The 20,430-nt window shown below is 34.0% G+C and overlaps 3 protein-coding genes across 3 annotated transcripts; 1 reads left to right on the top strand and 2 right to left on the bottom strand.

Moving 5' to 3' along the window:
* The first annotated feature begins 3,380 nt into the window (after window positions 1-3,380).
* On the top strand, window positions 3,381-5,687 carry LOC108477122 (transcription initiation factor TFIID subunit 14b-like). Its single transcript, XM_017779579.2, has 6 exons — window positions 3,381-3,671; window positions 4,049-4,137; window positions 4,223-4,444; window positions 4,513-4,700; window positions 4,782-4,903; window positions 5,272-5,687. The coding sequence occupies exons 1-6, from the start codon at window positions 3,567-3,569 to the stop codon at window positions 5,365-5,367; spliced, it is 822 nt and encodes a 273-aa protein (XP_017635068.1). The 5' UTR covers window positions 3,381-3,566; the 3' UTR covers window positions 5,368-5,687.
* Window positions 5,688-7,441: 1,754 nt separating this feature from the next.
* Window positions 7,442-17,428, bottom strand: LOC108476888 (filament-like plant protein 4). Its single transcript, XM_053020809.1, has 10 exons — window positions 17,206-17,428; window positions 16,962-17,092; window positions 16,624-16,843; window positions 14,153-16,544; window positions 13,845-13,908; window positions 13,077-13,501; window positions 12,573-13,024; window positions 8,765-9,944; window positions 8,457-8,520; window positions 7,442-8,113 (listed from the first exon to the last, which is right to left on the bottom strand). The coding sequence occupies exons 2-10, from the start codon at window positions 17,082-17,084 to the stop codon at window positions 7,661-7,663; spliced, it is 5,373 nt and encodes a 1,790-aa protein (XP_052876769.1). The 5' UTR covers window positions 17,085-17,092; window positions 17,206-17,428; the 3' UTR covers window positions 7,442-7,660.
* On the bottom strand, window positions 10,074-11,129 carry LOC128284133 (filament-like plant protein 4). The gene is made up of 2 exons (XM_053021775.1): window positions 11,087-11,129; window positions 10,074-10,743 (listed from the first exon to the last, which is right to left on the bottom strand). The coding sequence occupies exons 1-2, from the start codon at window positions 11,099-11,101 to the stop codon at window positions 10,300-10,302; spliced, it is 459 nt and encodes a 152-aa protein (XP_052877735.1). The 5' UTR covers window positions 11,102-11,129; the 3' UTR covers window positions 10,074-10,299.
* Window positions 17,429-20,430: the final 3,002 nt, after the last annotated feature.

Here is a 20,430-nt window from a genome sequence, read left to right as displayed (position 1 = left end):
TGTTTTATCAACATGGCCCTAATTGTATTTTTAAACATTTTTTGCTATCAACTTTTGTTTTTTAATATATTTTTTCTAACAGATTTAATGAAAATACAATTAAAAATGTGAATGAGGATGATGTAGAATTTTATATGTGGAATATTTTTAATAAGATATAATTTATTAATTACATAACTCAATAAGATAATTACATGTGAAAAATAATAAAATAAATAAATAATACATTAATTTAAAAAATAAGTGTAATTATCTAAAAAATTTAACTCAATAGAAAAACTTCTTAGTAAACAAAAGTATGAAAGGTTGGAACCTTTTGAAAAAAATAAATATTGAAACATTGAGTTTATTCATTTAAGCGGTTAGAAAAACAAATTGAAAAAAAAAAGCAAAGGTTGATGGCCAAAAAATTTAAAAATACAATTAAGGTCATTTCGACAAAACATATAAAAGTTTAGTGGCCAAATTTATGATTAAGCTATTTTTTAATTATCACATAGGATGTATACTGTTTTTTTCATAAAAAAATACTAACATGTATGATTTATTAAAATATTAAATTTTAAAAATAATAAATATAAAAAACAGATTCAATTAAAATTTTAATTGTTTTTTAAAGAGAATTTTAATTATTTCACAGATTTACTCTCTTTTAGTTTAATATATATACCATTTGGTACTTAAGTTTGATATTTTTAATGTGGTACTTAAGTTTGACAAAAATATTTTTTTGGTATGCAAAGGTAACTTTTAGCATTTAATTTGATTTTTAATGTTGGATTTGATGAAAATTAATTGTTAGTATTACTAGGTTTGAATTTTTCATGATTTTGTTAATAAAATAAATTTAGTGTTATCTGGAAATTTGTTTAATTTTAAGATTATTTTGTCAAATATAGTATTATGAATGTGATTTAATTCGAGTTTTAGGACTGATTTAATAAAAGTTAATTGTTGATGTTACTAGTTAATTATGAACTTTCATCAAAATAATCCAAAAACTCAAATTAAGCACTGAAAAATAATATAGCTACCTCTAAATGCCGAAATTATAATTTTATCAAATACATGTACCATATTTGACCAATAAATAATACATATACCGCATACTAAATTATATACTAAGCTTTTTATATTTTATATAAATGAAACTATAAACTATCGGCATTTTTGAGCTAATAAATTAAATTTAAATTTAAAATGTTTAGGTCACTAATCGACTATCTAAGTAGATGATGTGTCTTTCTCAAGCTTCTATTAATTGTATGAATTTTAATTAATTAAATGTGTGCGTTGTGTTTTGGATTGATTAATTAAAATTTAGCCCTATAACATTAGTTGAATTTGCTTGTAATTAGATTTGGTTTCATTATTAATTATCCTTTCTAACAAAGAATAAAATTTCCATATTCTCTAATTACACACATAGTTAAATTGTATCCATAAGAAAATATAATATCTTTTATCTTTTTATATAAAATACTTTTTTATTAAACCAACTAATTAATAATAATTTCCGATAATTTTTAATTTTAATATAAAAAAGCCCATTAATTCAAGCAACTAATACATATTAAATAATTTTATTTGAATATAAAAGAAATTGATTATTTTTATATTAAACCAACTAAATTAATATTTATAATCATTACAATTATAAATACGTGTTTGAGTAAATATAAAGTAGATTTAAATTTAAGACAACGATTCAAATATAATTAAAAAAAACAGAAAATAGAAGTCCGAACATGATAATTATAAATCGTGAAAATCAAAAGGTAAATATCAATGTCTCATTCACATTTGCTTTGTTTATTATTTGATCAAAATAATTAAATTACGTGGATCCATTAAGAATAAAATTTTTAATGATTTTAGGCTAATATTCATCCCTGCATCAACGTCAATAACAGCAACTGCATGTGCTAAAAGATGCATTCATTTCCTACTTCCAAAGAAATGTCAACCATATATAGCTATTTCGTAACGTTTACTTTATTTGTTGAAAAGAAAAACATTTTTTAAAAATTTAAAATATAGAGAAATAAAAATATTGATAAGTATAGGAACTTGCGTCACATTTTAACCTAAATGGTAGTCATATATCATTGATGTGTCGAACCTGTATTAAATGAATACAAATCTGAAAAGTTGATTAATGATATAGGGTAGAAATCTTTTACACTTGTAATTAAAGTTGAAAAGTACGTGTTGATGATCTGGATCCATATATAGAGAGAGACGTGAAACTTGGTGTAAAATATGTCATTGGTGTCGAGGGGGCACCATTTTCGGGATGTGCAAAGCAAATGGAGTTAGTAAATAATAGTCACTCCACTTGGCTTGCCTTTGCATCATATATATGTCATTCCATGCCAGATTTCAACATGGGTAATTGTTTATTTTGTGTCTGTCAGTGTCGATTTATCTATACTTCAATAATCAAACTTATCTTATCATTTTCATCATTATTAGTAGAGTTCTGATGGAGGAGAAGTATATTTGGACCCTTTTGAATAGGTGTTTTACAGTGTAGGGCTAGTAATAGGGTTATGTAATGTTGCTTAGGATTACCGAATGCTTTATTAGTACGTGATTTGACCCTATTTTCAGAATAACAGTAAAAAATGAACAATTTTATTAGATATAAGAAATCTACGAATAAATTTTAACGTGATTTGAAAGTGTTCTAAAAACTTTTAGTTGAATAATTTTGACTAAATTTTTTTGGATTTAAGTGGTAGATTTGGTGAGTGCTTTTTAATAATTGTACGTAAGTAACGCACTATATTCAACAAATTATTTTTCTTGTTTAGTTATCTAAATATAATAAATTTAAATGATTTAGAGAGAAAAGTTTTGAAAATAAATTAGTATACATAGTTTTGACAAGTTAGATGTCCATTGTATTCATCATTTTTCAACTATCAATAAGATATTATGCGTGAAGGTAGATTTTCTATTCTCGACTTTGTTGAGGAGTGCCAATATGCTACTATTTTTTCTAGTATGCAATTCCAAGGTTTATCATATCTGGTATAGGCTTGAACTAACAACTACACATTTAGAACAATATTTCATGTCTGAGTAATAAAGGTGAAGTTAGAAATTTACTTTTAAGGAATTAGGGATAAATCATAATTTTTAAGATTAAAGTGTAATTTTATCATTATACTAAAATGTGATTTTATAAAATTTTAAGGGCATAAATAATAAATCTACCATTCTTGAGTGCCAATACCAAATTATTTATATTAAAAATTTAAAATAATTTTTATTTGATTCGAATGTTTAAGATATTATTTTTATCCATAAAACAATAATAAGATATTTTGGGAGTCTAAAAATATTATTTTATAATTTCCTTTTGCGCATATGGCTGCTGACGTGGAAGAATAACGAAAGGAAAACGGCCCACAACCACAAATTCTTCTTTACCTAAAACCCCAATCCTCCCCCCCACCAACTCAGAATTGATAAAAAAATCCCTAAATTATCGTAATTGAAGGTGAAAAACGACCCTTCTTTCGCTTCTGGGTTTGATCCCACTTCAACTGTCTGCTGAAATGCCTCACACGGCTATCGAAGCGCAAGTTGAGGATGGTGGGTCTGCTTCCAAGCCACAGCGCATCATCAAACTTAGCAAAACCACTGATGATAGCGACAAAAAGGTTCTCTATTTTAACTTCTTCAATTGTTTTTCGTCGCATTTATCTGCATTTCCTACTAAAACAACGTTCCAATTTTTTTCTTTTGGCTTCTTTACGTTTTTGGTAAAATTATTCCATTTGCATAGTAGGAAGTAGTAGTTGTCGTTTAATGCTGCATTCTTTTTTTGTGAGGTTTTTAATTAGTCCACGAGAACTGAATTTACTATTCCTAAGTAAGATAAACCATAATTCTGCTTTTAACATTCGAAAACAATAACTGGGAAATGTTGTAACTGCCATTTGATTTGCTTATTGCTGAGAAAGATTTTCCCTTTCCTGTTGAGCTCTATCTTCATTATAAAAGGCTTTGTTTGTTTTGTTTTCTGATCATTTTCTAGGGTACAAACAAGAGAGTTAAAGATATTGAGATTTGTGTTCCAATTGTCTATGGAACTATTGCTTTTTATCTCGGTCGGAAGGCTAGTGAGTAAGTATTTTTTTTCATTAAATAAACACCCCCCCCCTTTTAATCTTGTTTAATAATACTAAATAGATTGATCTCCTTCGATTAGGTCACAATCGCATAAGTGGACTGTTTATGTGCGTGGGGCAACAAATGAAGATCTTGGAGCAGTGATAAAGCATGTTGTATTTCAACTTCATCCCAGTTTCAATAACCCTACAAGAATTGTTGAAGCACCACCTTTTGAGTTATCAGAATGTGGTTGGGGTGAATTTGAAATTGGCATTAGCATTTTCTTCCACAGTGATGTTTGTGACAAGCATTTGGATTTGTGAGTTGTTTATTTGGTTGCTCACTTGATTTGATGCCTTGTTTACTAACTAGGCTCTGTATTTGTAGGTATCACATGTTGAAGTTGTATCCTGAAGATGAATCTGGCCCACAGTCTACCAAGAAACCTGTCGTTATGGAATCTTACAATGAGATTGTTTTTCCAGATCCTTCTGAGTGTTTCTTTGCTCGTGTGCAAAATCATCCAGCTGTTGTTGTGCCGCGGATGCCTGCTGGGTTTAGTTTGCCTGTTCTGGGTAAATTTATTGGTTTTGCCTCCTTTTTGGACATTTGTTCGTTGAAAATTTTCTTTAAGATTGGTTTGCTTGTTTCTGCAGCACCAGTTGAAAATACAAATGAGAAGGGAAGGGGCGATACCAAGGATCATCCACTCAGTCAGGGGTTTTTGAATTTCTCAGAGGCAGATGAATTGTTGAAACTTGCCTCAGCTCGTCAGCAGGTTGGAATAGCTTAATTGCCTTTCATATTAGGAATTAACTTGGTTGAGCTGTTGTGACGTTTTCCTTGCTTTTATACTTCTAGTTACGAATAGGCATGCTGTTTGCTTGTACAGACTTCTAGCCAAATGTACAGGTTAAAGCATCTTTCAACATTACCTTTTTTGTAGATGTCTGTCTTTCCCATGCCATGTCAATATGAATTGTTGAGTCACACTCTTGGCCTTGATAGTGTATCTGCTCCATTAGCTTTCGGCCTGACTTACAGGCTTTTATGTGTAATCATGCATGTTTTGATGTTACTATTTTATTTTTCATGAACTTGTGAGACAAAAGACAATATCTTTTGACAGTTTATACCGCTTGATAGGTGCAAGCCCATATTGTTAAGCTGAGAAGAGAGTTGAGTGTGATTGATGGGATGCCTCAACCTCTAAAACCGGCCTCCAGTTACGAATGTACATGATGATCATGGTAGGTTACCATCGGAGTTCATTTGTTGGGTTTCTTTTACGGATGACAGAGTGAACTGTGATGAAGATGTAGGGATGTGGATATTAGATGTATCAACCTTATTTCTTAGACTTAGTTGTAACTCATTTCCTCAAGAGAACTGATTGTAGCTAAATAGTATATGCTAAGTTGTTAACAACAGTAGATGATTGTGTAGCTCATTTTGAACCTATGAAATGAAAGAAAACATATGCAACTTTCTATTTTATTTGTAAACAGTTTCCTTGATGGGATTGATCAGGGATTGAAGAAAGATGATGAAATTGTTTCATAGCTTCGTTGTAGTTACATATACCTGTATGCATGACTGTTAATTTTGTTTTGCTTCTTTAATTGTTTACAGCATGTATGAAAGTTTTCCCCTCAAGTGGGCACTGTAAAGATTTTAAGGGAAATCCAGGTTCTTTCCACCTGATACTGGGGTATTGAATTTGGTTTCTTCTAATTAGTGGTTTGCTTGTTGCTTTTAGTTATTTGTTCTTCCTTTTTTCCTTCACTTTTATTGACAAAAACAAAAAACAAAACTAACCAAATGAAGCTCATTTGATCACAAATAGGATGCAAGTGCAATTTAAACTTGGGCCAAAAAAATTGGGAATTTTGTGCTTTAAGGTGATGATCATGATAGTAATATTATCAAATCACCTTGATAATCTTGCAAGTGATACCAAATGCTACCTTCTTAGGCAAAGTTGTGATTGATGGTGAAATAAAGCTAGACTAGAACTGTTTGTGGGCCACGTCAGGCTGGGCCCATATCAGTGAATAGGAACTGTTTCTCGGTTGTAAAGATTAAGGAAAGATGAAACTAAAGGGGAAATGAGCTTTGTTGTAGGGATGAAATTGAGGGTTTTGTATCGAACAAGTATATTCGAATGGAATTATAATTTGAATCCTCATTGTCCTAAGTTTCATATGCATTTTGTTCCAAGTAGTGGTTATGGTGGAATCATCTTTGAACGCCCTAAGAAATGCTTAGTCACACCATTAAATTCATAGTTGATTCTATCATTGATTTTTTTTTACATGTATTGGTCGATTATTTTTACTTGGAACAAATTTAGAAAGAAATTTTTTCCAATTTAACCACCTAAGAAATTATATTGGTGTCTATATATTACATTTAAATAATGAATTCCTTATCTAAAGCCTCGTAGATATAGGAAATGATTAATGAATAGTGTAAACAATTGCTTTGTATTGTTTCTTTTAATTGTTCTATGCTTAAGGGTGAGAAAAATTGGTTAAACCAAATAAATAGAGATAAGTGAATTAATTTAACTGAAATTAATTAATTAATTTAGTTTGTTTAATTGATTTAAATGTTTATTTGATCAATTATCAATTTGGGATATCTAAGCCTAATAAACCATTAGGTATTATATAAATCCAACCCTATATCCATAGGGAACCTAATAGTCAAATACTCAACATCTAACTGAAATCAAAATATAAATTAACCCAAAAAAACTCTAATATAACTCAATCATAAAATAACCCAATCCAATAATATCTAGCCTAGAAGTGTTTACAAGTTGAGCCAGGTTGATTCTCGATTTCATAAAAAGTTTCAAGCCCAATTTTATTTTTGGGTCGGCCTAACTTACCTAGAAAATTTATTTTACTGTTAAAAATAATAAAATAATAAAAATATATTTCAATAATAATTTTAAATTTTTTCTCATTATTTTAAAATTAACCCTTAATATTATAAAGAAACAAAATTATAAAAAGACCAAATTACACAATATATAAATATTAGGTATTAAATTTTTTCATAAATATTGAGAATTAAAGTTACTCTTAAAAAGTTACCAAATTATCTTGTCATTGGAGCTTCATATTTTTATTCACTTTCAAAATCTTTTCAGTGACAGAGGACCAAACCCTTGAACAACTCTAGAAAAAACACACAAGCCACCGACATACTAACGAGTATATATAATTTGGAGCTGGGAAAAATATTATTAGTTGCCAACTCAGATATTACTCGTAAGTGCCAAGATCTTTTTGTGTGAGAATTGCAGTTAATTATAAGGGCATATAGATCTGCCATTTCATTTCATCATTACTATAATTTCTACAATCTGCGAGTTCCGATCAGAACCGCAACTGCACTCCGAGTGAAAAAGAGAAAGAAATAATATCTAGGACAGATGGGGCCAGCCGAATTGCTATGGTAAATTCAGAGCCTGCCATATATCCCATAAACCTGGAAATCTATACAAAAGCTAGATGGCACAATTCTACTGCTCATTCTTCCCTTCCAATGAAAAAAGACGACCAAAACTACGTAAATGTTTCTCTCGCTCAAGAGTAGAAGCAGAGAATGTAGATTTGGTACGCCTGTGGCTGAGGTGAGACAAGCTCGTCAAAGAACTCGATGAAAGATTGGGCTCATTATCAAAGGGACTTGGTGTGGAATGACTATAATGCAAGGAATCCTCACTCACAGATTGCACATCAGCAGAAGCTACACTGTCACTGCGATCAAAGTCATCGATATGGTGAATATCCTGTGCCTTTGAACCACTATGATTCAGTCTGCCTTCTGCAGAATTTTCACCCAACAGCTTGTCACTGTGATGAGTCTGGTGGTTCTCTGTCTGAGGGTGCAAAGATTGCAACTGCCTCCCAAGAAGATATATGGTCTCCTGGCATGCTGCAAGCTTTTGTGCTGCGTCTTTTAACTCTCTTTCCTGCCAAGAGAATGACAAACAGATAATTTCAGCTAAAGCTTTCAAGTTAACAGTCATTCAGAGAGCATCAAGGGATACTATAATCAATTAAAAGATCTCCAACCTTTATATGACAATGAACAAAAAAAGAGGACAAGCGAAAAAAGTGCAATCACCCCTAGAGATGAGAGGATAACAAACATTCTAGACAATAAATGTGCAAGAGAAAAGCATATCAGTCACCCCTAGACGCGTTAGAGCAGCATATCTGAACAACCATCAGTTGATTATACGTTTTCTTGCTTTCTTGGTTAATATTTTCTTTGAGTGGGTTCTCCAACAAAGTTACTATCATGCTACATACCTGTTTCATCTTCATTTCAGAATCTCCTATTGCTGATGACGGAAAGAAAAAGGAGGCCACATTCCTTTAACAGAATCAGAGTATTTAGAGAATGTTAGAAGACATAATGCGACACAAAAAAACTGATGGAGCTTACAGTGCAACATCAAAATAGCCAACAACTTTCACATAGTAGTTGATCATTTTGGAGTGCTTTTTAGTTCATTGATTTAATGAATTCCCTTTTTTTTATTAGGTCAATTGATTGCCAGTTAAAGATTATATGTGCTCACTGTATCATCAAGCATTATGAATAATTAATCACTTACCTTTGCACTCTGTCCTCAAGATCCTTGCATCTAGCCAGCGCATCCTGATGGCCACGCTTTTCTTCTAGTAGTTCATCATCTAACTTCGCTGACTTTTCTTGCAGAAGGTTTACCTCAGCTTCTAACTCTTGAGCACGCAATTCCAGTGACTTGTAAGACTCAGTCATACATTTCAGCTGAGTTTCAGCAAGACTGTGAAGATTTTGAGAGGAAGCCAACTGTAACTTCAGTTCAGTCAGACTATTCTCTGTTTCCTGCAGCAGCAACTTTACATTTTCAAGATCTTCGGTGCTTCTTGCAAGATCCACTGTGATATTTTGTTTATCCAATTTCAGCTGTTCCAACTCTTTCAATAAGCATGAGCATGATGTAGCACCGGGTTGAAAACTTGGATCGGAGATTCTATTTACCTCTGAATCAGGACAGGAATGACAAAGATGACACCCTCCGCCACATGCATGTTTCAATGGGTTATCTTGTATAGCATTATTCTCTAGCAAAGCAACCTTGTCTATGCAATCATTATCGCTGGCATTCCTATCATAATCCCTATATCTCAGGAAACCGAGGTTCAGTCGATCAGCTTCAGCAAAAACATGAGAAAGTCTTAAGATGAAGTCAACCAAACCCTTCTTGTCAAATACAAATTTATCCACAAAGGCAGAGAAGTCATCTAACTTTTTGCTTAGCCTATGACCATCAGTAGGAGGGTCCTGAACTCTCATTGCTTCTCTGCCAATTGATAGTACAATCTGATGAATCTGAGATATTGCAGATGCCAAATTTTTCTTAGTAATATTCTCTTCATCTAAGAATATCAAACTCTGTCCAGATACATCCTTTGGATCAGAGGGACCATGACCTGCTTGAACTCCTTCATATAAACAGTGCTGAGGCAGAGAACCTTGTATTTCCAGAATAGCACATTTGATAACCTCCAAAACCTTCCCCAAATTCGAGTCCTTAGTTTGAGACTCAAATATCGTAGAAATCATCGACCGAAGCTTTTGGAAGGGCAGATTTTCCACATCGTGCTGAAGCTCTGTTGTTGAGGATCTTGCACTTGAAGAACCCTGCTTTGATGATGGACTAAAACCAAACTCTTGCACAGAGAAGAGGTCCTGATCTTGGACAGCATTGCGTGACATATTACCTTCTGCTCTATAATTCCCATAATTACCTGGATGGCTTGAAACATCATTAGCTCCACCAGCATCATTTGGCAGACATGCCAACTTCTCCATCTCCAGATAGTTGCCAACTCAGATATTACTCGTAAGTGCCAAGATCTTTTGTGTGAGAATTGCAGTTAATTATAAGGGCATATAGATCTGCCATTTCATTTCATCATTACTATAATTTCTACAATCTGCGAGTTCCGATCAGAACCGCAACTGCACTCCGAGTGAAAAAGAGAAAGAAATAATATCTAGGACAGATGGGGCCAGCCGAATTGCTATGGTAAATTCAGAGCCTGCCATATATCCCATAAACCTGGAAATCTATACAAAAGCTAGATGGCACAATTCTACTGCTCATTCTTCCTTCCAATGAAAAAGACGACCAAAACTACGTAAATGTTTCTCTCGCTCAAGAGTAGAAGCAGAGAATGTAGATTTGGTACGCCTGTGGCTGAGGTGAGACAAGCTCGTCAAAGAACTCGATGAAAGATTGGGCTCATTATCAAAGGGACTTGGTGTGGAATGACTATAATGCAAGGAATCCTCACTCACAGATTGCACATCAGCAGAAGCTACACTGTCACTGCGATCAAAGTCATCGATATGGTGAATATCCTGTGCCTTTGAACCACTATGATTCAGTCTGCCTTCTGCAGAATTTTCACCCAACAGCTTGTCACTGTGATGAGTCTGGTGGTTCTCTGTCTGAGGGTGCAAAGATTGCAACTGCCTCCCAAGAAGATATATGGTCTCCTGGCATGCTGCAAGCTTTTGTGCTGCGTCTTTTAACTCTCTTTCCTGCCAAGAGAATGACAAACAGATAATTTCAGCTAAAGCTTTCAAGTTAACAGTCATTCAGAGAGCATCAAGGGATACTATAATCAATTAAAAGATCTCCAACCTTTATATGACAATGAACAAAAAAAGAGGACAAGCGAAAAAAGTGCAATCACCCCTAGAGATGAGAGGATAACAAACATTCTAGACAATAAATGTGCAAGAGAAAAGCATATCAGTCACCCCTAGACGCGTTAGAGCAGCATATCTGAACAACCATCAGTTGATTATACGTTTTCTTGCTTTCTTGGTTAATATTTTCTTTGAGTGGGTTCTCCAACAAAGTTACTATCATGCTACATACCTGTTTCATCTTCATTTCAGAATCTCCTATTGCTGATGACGGAAAGAAAAGGAGGCCACATTCCTTTAACAGAATCAGAGTATTTAGAGAATGTTAGAAGACATAATGCGACACAAAAAAACTGATGGAGCTTACAGTGCAACATCAAAATAGCCAACAACTTTCACATAGTAGTTGATCATTTTGGAGTGCTTTTTAGTTCATTGATTTAATGAATTCCCTTTTTTTTATTAGGTCAATTGATTGCCAGTTAAAGATTATATGTGCTCACTGTATCATCAAGCATTATGAATAATTAATCACTTACCTTTGCACTCTGTCCTCAAGATCCTTGCATCTAGCCAGCGCATCCTGATGGCCACGCTTTTCTTCTAGTAGTTCATCATCTAACTTCGCTGACTTTTCTTGCAGAAGGTTTACCTCAGCTTCTAACTCTTGAGCACGCAATTCCAGTGACTTGTAAGACTCAGTCATACATTTCAGCTGAGTTTCAGCAAGACTGTGAAGATTTTGAGAGGAAGCCAACTGTAACTTCAGTTCAGTCAGACTATTCTCTGTTTCCTGCAGCAGCAACTTTACATTTTCAAGATCTTCGGTGCTTCTTGCAAGATCCACTGTGATATTTTGTTTATCCAATTTCAGCTGTTCCAACTCTTTCAATAAGCATGAGCATGATGTAGCACCGGGTTGAAAACTTGGATCGGAGATTCTATTTACCTCTGAATCAGGACAGGAATGACAAAGATGACACCCTCCGCCACATGCATGTTTCAATGGGTTATCTTGTATAGCATTATTCTCTAGCAAAGCAACCTTGTCTATGCAATCATTATCGCTGGCATTCCTATCATAATCCCTATATCTCAGGAAACCGAGGTTCAGTCGATCAGCTTCAGCAAAAACATGAGAAAGTCTTAAGATGAAGTCAACCAAACCCTTCTTGTCAAATACAAATTTATCCACAAAGGCAGAGAAGTCATCTAACTTTTTGCTTAGCCTATGACCATCAGTAGGAGGGTCCTGAACTCTCATTGCTTCTCTGCCAATTGATAGTACAATCTGATGAATCTGAGATATTGCAGATGCCAAATTTTTCTTAGTAATATTCTCTTCATCTAAGAATATCAAACTCTGTCCAGATACATCCTTTGGATCAGAGGGACCATGACCTGCTTGAACTCCTTCATATAAACAGTGCTGAGGCAGAGAACCTTGTATTTCCAGAATAGCACATTTGATAACCTCCAAAACCTTCCCCAAATTCGAGTCCTTAGTTTGAGACTCAAATATCGTAGAAATCATCGACGAAGCTTTTGGAAGGGCAGATTTTCCACATCGTGCTGAAGCTCTGTTGTTGAGGATCTTGCACTTGAAGAACCCTGCTTTGATGATGGACTAAAACCAAACTCTTGCACAGAGAAGAGGTCCTGATCTTGGACAGCATTGCGTGACATATTACCTTCTGCTCTATAATTCCCATAATTACCTGGATGGCTTGAAACATCATTAGCTCCACCAGCATCATTTGGCAGACATGCCAACTTCTCCATCTCCAGAAAGTCGTCCATCAATTCCAAGCAATTGGGATTCTCTTGCTTGTGAACTTTATGGCTACTCTTCTGCATCTCCAAATGAGAGATATCAGAGGTCGCCGGTAGCAAAGATTCAGCTGAGCGTCCTTCAACATCAACCCCATCTTCAGACATGGAAGTGATACTAGGTGCATTGCTAGCATATTGACTTGAATGATGCTGCAGGGTGCCCGATGCTTGACTTAGGGAGCTTGTTTGATTATTAAGGGCCTGTATTTGTGCTTCTAAGCTCTTGACCTTTACACTCGTCTTAGCACACATGTCTCTGGCAGCCTGCAGTTCACTATTGCGACTGGCCAAAGCTTCTTTAAGCATCTTTGTTTCCTCTTCCATCTCCAACAAACGTCTATACAAAAGCTAGATGGCACAATTCTACTGCTCATTCTTCCTTCCAATGAAAAAGACGACCAAAACTACGTAAATGTTTCTCTCGCTCAAGAGTAGAAGCAGAGAATGTAGATTTGGTACGCCTGTGGCTGAGGTGAGACAAGCTCGTCAAAGAACTCGATGAAAGATTGGGCTCATTATCAAAGGGACTTGGTGTGGAATGACTATAATGCAAGGAATCCTCACTCACAGATTGCACATCAGCAGAAGCTACACTGTCACTGCGATCAAAGTCATCGATATGGTGAATATCCTGTGCCTTTGAACCACTATGATTCAGTCTGCCTTCTGCAGAATTTTCACCCAACAGCTTGTCACTGTGATGAGTCTGGTGGTTCTCTGTCTGAGGGTGCAAAGATTGCAACTGCCTCCCAAGAAGATATATGGTCTCCTGGCATGCTGCAAGCTTTTGTGCTGCGTCTTTTAACTCTCTTTCCTGCCAAGAGAATGACAAACAGATAATTTCAGCTAAAGCTTTCAAGTTAACAGTCATTCAGAGAGCATCAAGGGATACTATAATCAATTAAAAGATCTCCAACCTTTATATGACAATGAACAAAAAAAGAGGACAAGCGAAAAAAGTGCAATCACCCCTAGAGATGAGAGGATAACAAACATTCTAGACAATAAATGTGCAAGAGAAAAGCATATCAGTCACCCCTAGACGCGTTAGAGCAGCATATCTGAACAACCATCAGTTGATTATACGTTTTCTTGCTTTCTTGGTTAATATTTTCTTTGAGTGGGTTCTCCAACAAAGTTACTATCATGCTACATACCTGTTTCATCTTCATTTCAGAATCTCCTATTGCTGATGACGGAAAGAAAAAGGAGGCCACATTCCTTTAACAGAATCAGAGTATTTAGAGAATGTTAGAAGACATAATGCGACACAAAAAAACTGATGGAGCTTACAGTGCAACATCAAAATAGCCAACAACTTTCACATAGTAGTTGATCATTTTGGAGTGCTTTTTAGTTCATTGATTTAATGAATTCCCTTTTTTTTATTAGGTCAATTGATTGCCAGTTAAAGATTATATGTGCTCACTGTATCATCAAGCATTATGAATAATTAATCACTTACCTTTGCACTCTGTCCTCAAGATCCTTGCATCTAGCCAGCGCATCCTGATGGCCACGCTTTTCTTCTAGTAGTTCATCATCTAACTTCGCTGACTTTTCTTGCAGAAGGTTTACCTCAGCTTCTAACTCTTGAGCACGCAATTCCAGTGACTTGTAAGACTCAGTCATACATTTCAGCTGAGTTTCAGCAAGACTGTGAAGATTTTGAGAGGAAGCCAACTGTAACTTCAGTTCAGTCAGACTATTCTCTGTTTCCTGCAGCAGCAACTTTACATTTTCAAGATCTTCGGTGCTTCTTGCAAGATCCACTGTGATATTTTGTTTATCCAATTTCAGCTGTTCCAACTCTTTCAATAAGCATGAGCATGATGTAGCACCGGGTTGAAAACTTGGATCGGAGATTCTATTTACCTCTGAATCAGGACAGGAATGACAAAGATGACACCCTCCGCCACATGCATGTTTCAATGGGTTATCTTGTATAGCATTATTCTCTAGCAAAGCAACCTTGTCTATGCAATCATTATCGCTGGCATTCCTATCATAATCCCTATATCTCAGGAAACCGAGGTTCAGTCGATCAGCTTCAGCAAAAACATGAGAAAGTCTTAAGATGAAGTCAACCAAACCCTTCTTGTCAAATACAAATTTATCCACAAAGGCAGAGAAGTCATCTAACTTTTTGCTTAGCCTATGACCATCAGTAGGAGGGTCCTGAACTCTCATTGCTTCTCTGCCAATTGATAGTACAATCTGATGAATCTGAGATATTGCAGATGCCAAATTTTTCTTAGTAATATTCTCTTCATCTAAGAATATCAAACTCTGTCCAGATACATCCTTTGGATCAGAGGGACCATGACCTGCTTGAACTCCTTCATATAAACAGTGCTGAGGCAGAGAACCTTGTATTTCCAGAATAGCACATTTGATAACCTCCAAAACCTTCCCCAAATTCGAGTCCTTAGTTTGAGACTCAAATATCGTAGAAATCATCGACCGAAGCTTTTGGAAGGGCAGATTTTCCACATCGTGCTGAAGCTCTGTTGTTGAGGATCTTGCACTTGAAGAACCCTGCTTTGATGATGGACTAAAACCAAACTCTTGCACAGAGAAGAGGTCCTGATCTTGGACAGCATTGCGTGACATATTACCTTCTGCTCTATAATTCCCATAATTACCTGGATGGCTTGAAACATCATTAGCTCCACCAGCATCATTTGGCAGACATGCCAACTTCTCCATCTCCAGAAAGTCGTCCATCAATTCCAAGCAATTGGGATTCTCTTGCTTGTGAACTTTATGGCTACTCTTCTGCATCTCCAAATGAGAGATATCAGAGGTCGCCGGTAGCAAAGATTCAGCTGAGCGTCCTTCAACATCAACCCCATCTTCAGACATGGAAGTGATACTAGGTGCATTGCTAGCATATTGACTTGAATGATCGCCGGCAGGGTGCCCGATGCTTGACTTAGGGGAGCTTGTTTGATTATTAAGGGCCTGTATTTGTGCTTCTAAGCTCTTGACCTTTACACTCGTCTTAGCACACATGTCTCTGGCAGCCTGCAGTTCACTATTGCGACTGGCCAAAGCTTCTTTAAGCATCTTTGTTTCCTCTTCCATCTCCAACAAACGCATAGTAAGATAATCAATCTCTTTTTGGGATTGCAGCAAGTTGCCAGCAGAAAATTCCATCTGTGGAGACAAATTCGGGTTAGGATTCTTAACCGCATTCCTTTTTGATTGAGGTCCACCAAAATCTCGGCCAAAATGATCAATTTCTTGCTTCATTTGGGCCAATGCAGCTGGCCCCGGCAACCTCTTACGAACAAGGCCACGTAATCTTTGACACTCTGCCTCCAGTTTAGCAATTTTGCTAACACTCGCTAAATGTTGCTTGTTTGCTGCTTCTGCAGATCTTACACTAATATTCTTTTCTTCGTTGCGAATTTCGAGCTCCTTAGAAACCATATGTAACTCGTACTTGAGTGAGCTTATTTCCTTCTCACGTGACATAAGGTTTTCCTTAATAAGTTCCATTTCAGCTTCTGCTTTAGATTTTTCTACCTCAATCTGAACTATCAAATTTGACCGCTCATGCAACGACCTTGAAAGCGCTTGGTTTTCAGCTGCTGCTCTCAAAAGCCCTTCATCTAATTCAGCTATTTTCGCTTCAAGACCGAGCTTTACTTTGTCCCATTGTATAGTTTTGGCTAGAACCACATCATGCAATTTATGCTCACTTTCCTCTTTCACATTCCTTACCTGTTTCATACACTCCTTAAGAGCACCATCTAAATGGGCTGCTCGATCCTCTACTGAAAGCTTCAAGAGAGTAAGATTTTCAAGTTGTCGTTTCAACGCTAAAGCTTCCGCATCCGCCTTTTCCCATCCTAAAAAGTACATGAAAGCTCTCAAATCATAACTCTTAATGGTAGGACTAAAGAGAAAATTAAAATTTCCAACCCATACCTGAAACAGCTTCCTCAGCAACTTTCGCATGTTGACTAATCAAACCATCCTTAGACTTGATCTCTGAATCGGCTTCAGATAGTTTCCCTTTCAAATTCTTTACTTCATCCTCACATAGTCTAACTTGATCCTTTAACTTTTTAACTTCATCCTCTAACCCAGTCAAATGCACGTAAGATTCCATGGATATTTGAACATAATTGACCTTCTTACACTTTTCCTATCAGTAAACAGCAAAAAAAAAAAAAAATCCAAACTCCAAACAATTAGGAACAAGGTCCATAAATGGTTTCATTTTATAGCATTTTTCAAGTGAAAAATAAAAAGAAAAAGAAAACCTGATCTCCAAGAGATGCTAAGGAAGACAAAGAAGCACTGGTTCCATCAGATACAACCCCCTGCTTGTCGGTTCCAGTCTTTTCGGAAGGTTTTTTCTTCCATGGCCATCCTCGTCGGTCCATTTCAAAATCTATATTATAAAAAGAAAAAAAAAGAACAAAACTTAAACTGAAATTTAACAAAAATAAAATTAAAAACTTTTTCCACAACGAAATGGAAAAAAAAAAACTGAATTGAACTTACTGGAAAGAAATGCAGGGTATCGGTGATCAGTGAACTGGAATTGATTTAAAGAGTTAAAAAATCAATCCCGAGAAAAACTCGGTTATTTTTTAATTTTTTAATTTTTAATTTCTTTCTTCAGAGTGTGAAGAGAGAAAGAACAACAGAGACAAGACAGAGAGTGGAGCGGGTTGGCTTCACTTTAAAAACGCTCCCTAAAATGGGAGAAAAAAGCGACGGCGTATTGACCTTTTAAAAAGCTGCCAAATTGATTTTCGTTTGATTTGCAAATTTGCCCTACACTGGACACGTGGCAATGTATTATGGGTTACATCTCCGCTCTTCATTGGTGGAGTACGATGGTGCAATTAGGTCTATGGAAAGCATCGTGTTACCGCATTTGGGTAGACCGTTTGCCTTGCGCGATCGAATGAATTCAACGGCCATGATTCAAAAGTTCTTTTCCTATACGGCAATTTCTTTAAAATTAATTAGTTGGATTTGTTTGGGAGACCCGATTGGGTAAAGTAATCTTTGATTGGTATGGGCAAATCAATTTTAGATTTTATAATTTTTTTTAGGATAATTACAATGTGCAACATTCAAATGTGGCATAATTTTTTTATATTGTGCAGAAATAATGACTATATATGGATAAAAAATTGAATATTCTCAATCTTATTTTTTAAAAACTAATGTCTATCTAAAAATATTTAATTGATGTTTATTTTTTTACTTAATTAATTCCTGAATTTGTATTTTGTCACATACATTAAACAATTTTAATTTTTAAGGATTAATATATAATTAGTTCTTGAACTTGTTTAAAAATATCTAATTAGTACCTAAACTTGTCCAAAAATACCTAGTTGATACTTGAATTTGTCTAAAAATTATATTTTTTAAAAATTAATTTATATTTTTAAATTTTTTTATATTTAGAGGTTGTCACTATTTCTATAGGATTGGTTATCAATGTTGTATCGGCACAAACCGATGGCGATAGTGCATAAGTACTAAACTAAGTGACGAAAACAAGTTCAAGTATCAACTAGATAAAAAATTAAATACAAAAAATATCTTTGAATAAATTCAAAAACAAATTACATTTTAGTCCTATTAATTATAATAATTAACGAGAAAAAATCTAAATATTTGGCTTTTTTCCTCAAAAATTTGGCAGTTTTTTATAGTTAACAAATATGACTATCTAATTGGAAGCTTGATTAATTTATAATAAAATATTTAAAAAAAAAACGTCATAATAATTTTTGAAATTACTCATGAAATAAAAATTATATATTCTCAATGCAACAAATATTAACCCATAAACTAATATAAAAATACTTAAATCAAAATCTTTAAAATTTACAAATATTTAATATTACCATCCTAATTATGTAATTTTATAGAAATTTGTTGCGTGGGGCTTTCACCCTTTTACCGAAATTGTACATTAATATTGACCACATGGTTGGTACAACTCTCGCTAACCTCTTTGTTGCTTCGAAACTATGGTACCAACATTATTATTTCTAATAATTGATTTGCTAATTATTATGAAACAAGGTATGATAAATTGTCATAGTAGGCAAGAGTTGCATGTTTCTCTTTTATTTCATAACCAAAAGTTGATGGATATTTAATGCCTTTTATTTTACCAAGAATGTACCTAACACATGTTATGATTTAGAATTAGTTATTTAGATAACATGCAACCTATTTCTATTTACATGGTTTCGTGATAATTCAACACACAGGGTGCTGACATTGGTTTCGTACGTATTATGAAATTTCCACATCTTTACTCGTACATAACTAGTGTCGGTGTCCTCTTGATGCGAGGCACGAAATTAAATTATAATATTAGGTCGTCGACCATAATTTTAACAAGCCTAGCCCCAACAGAAACATATGTGCTACTTTAGATTTCCTATAATTATAAATAGATTAAAATAAATGGGTAGAGTTGATTATATAGGAAGATGTAGATTCGAGTATACTGAAACATATTATCTTCCTGTTCATGAGTTAGGGGTAATTTTAAGCATTGTGTGAAAAAAATAAGAATATATATATATATATATATATATATATATATATAAGAATGATTAGCATATAAATAAAATTGGAAGAAAATTAAGCCAATAACACCTTGGTACACTTGGCAAAGGTCAAGGTCATCGACATTGGAGGCTTAGATTTTATGCTCACCATTCAGCAATTATGATGTGTGGGTCTTACTCTCATTTTGAGTGAATGTCATATGTGAGCTTTATTTTAGTTTTTGTCAATTGCCCACTATATTGATTGGATTTTAGGGTTCTACATCAAATTTGGTTAGATATATATATATATATATATATATATATATATATATATATATATATATATTTTGTACTAGTGAAACTTATAAAAAAAACAAAACTTAATTTGATTAAGTCGATTGATCGACCTAAAATCAATTTAGTTGTGTATGTTCTTAAGCTCTAATTTAATTAGGTCATTTTTTTTTTGTAAATTATAACTGGTTAAACCAATTTAATAAATAAAAACTAGTAGGATTGAAATAATCATTTTTACCCAAATTTTAGGACGCTTTCATTTTGGTCACTCGAAATAAAATTCTTTCAATTTCGTCACCCAACTTTTAGGGCACTTTCATTTTAGTCACCTGAGCGTTAAATTTCTAATGACAATTAACTTTACACACTACATTATACTTACATTTTCACTTTGGTCACCCAACTTGTAAGTCCCTTTCATTTTGGTCACCAAAAAAAATCTTTTTTTTTTTTATAGTATTGGTTGAGGTAAAAAAATAAACGATTATAGTGAATAGTGGTAGAAACTAAAATAATTCACAAAATTATCAATTTGTACTTGTTTATTTCATTGCTGAAAATTCTTAATTTCTTTTTTTAATATTAAAATTTTAAATTTCAAAACATTAAAAATAAGTTGTTGATGTCAACCAATTTATCGCCATAGTATTGAAATTAATTAATTTAATCTCCTCCTACATTTTAAAATTTTTATTTTATGTTTCCAAATTATCCTTAACAAAATCAACTCGAGATAACTCATATTTAATGATTGCCTACAAAACTTAAATTTCTTTTAATTATATAATCTTTAATCTTCTATGTTAAGCTATATGAAAAGAAAAAATTCATTGCAACTTATTAAATTATTTGCTTGTTGTTCGTTTGGATAAAGAAATGATGAAAAAATTTTATGAGTTTT

This window comes from Gossypium arboreum, chromosome 11 (genome assembly GCF_025698485.1).
Source record: "Gossypium arboreum isolate Shixiya-1 chromosome 11, ASM2569848v2, whole genome shotgun sequence".
NCBI classification, from domain to species: domain Eukaryota; kingdom Viridiplantae; phylum Streptophyta; class Magnoliopsida; order Malvales; family Malvaceae; genus Gossypium; species Gossypium arboreum.
The sequence above is the reverse complement of the archived record's forward strand: the minus strand, read 5'-3'. Positions and strand labels throughout refer to the sequence as shown.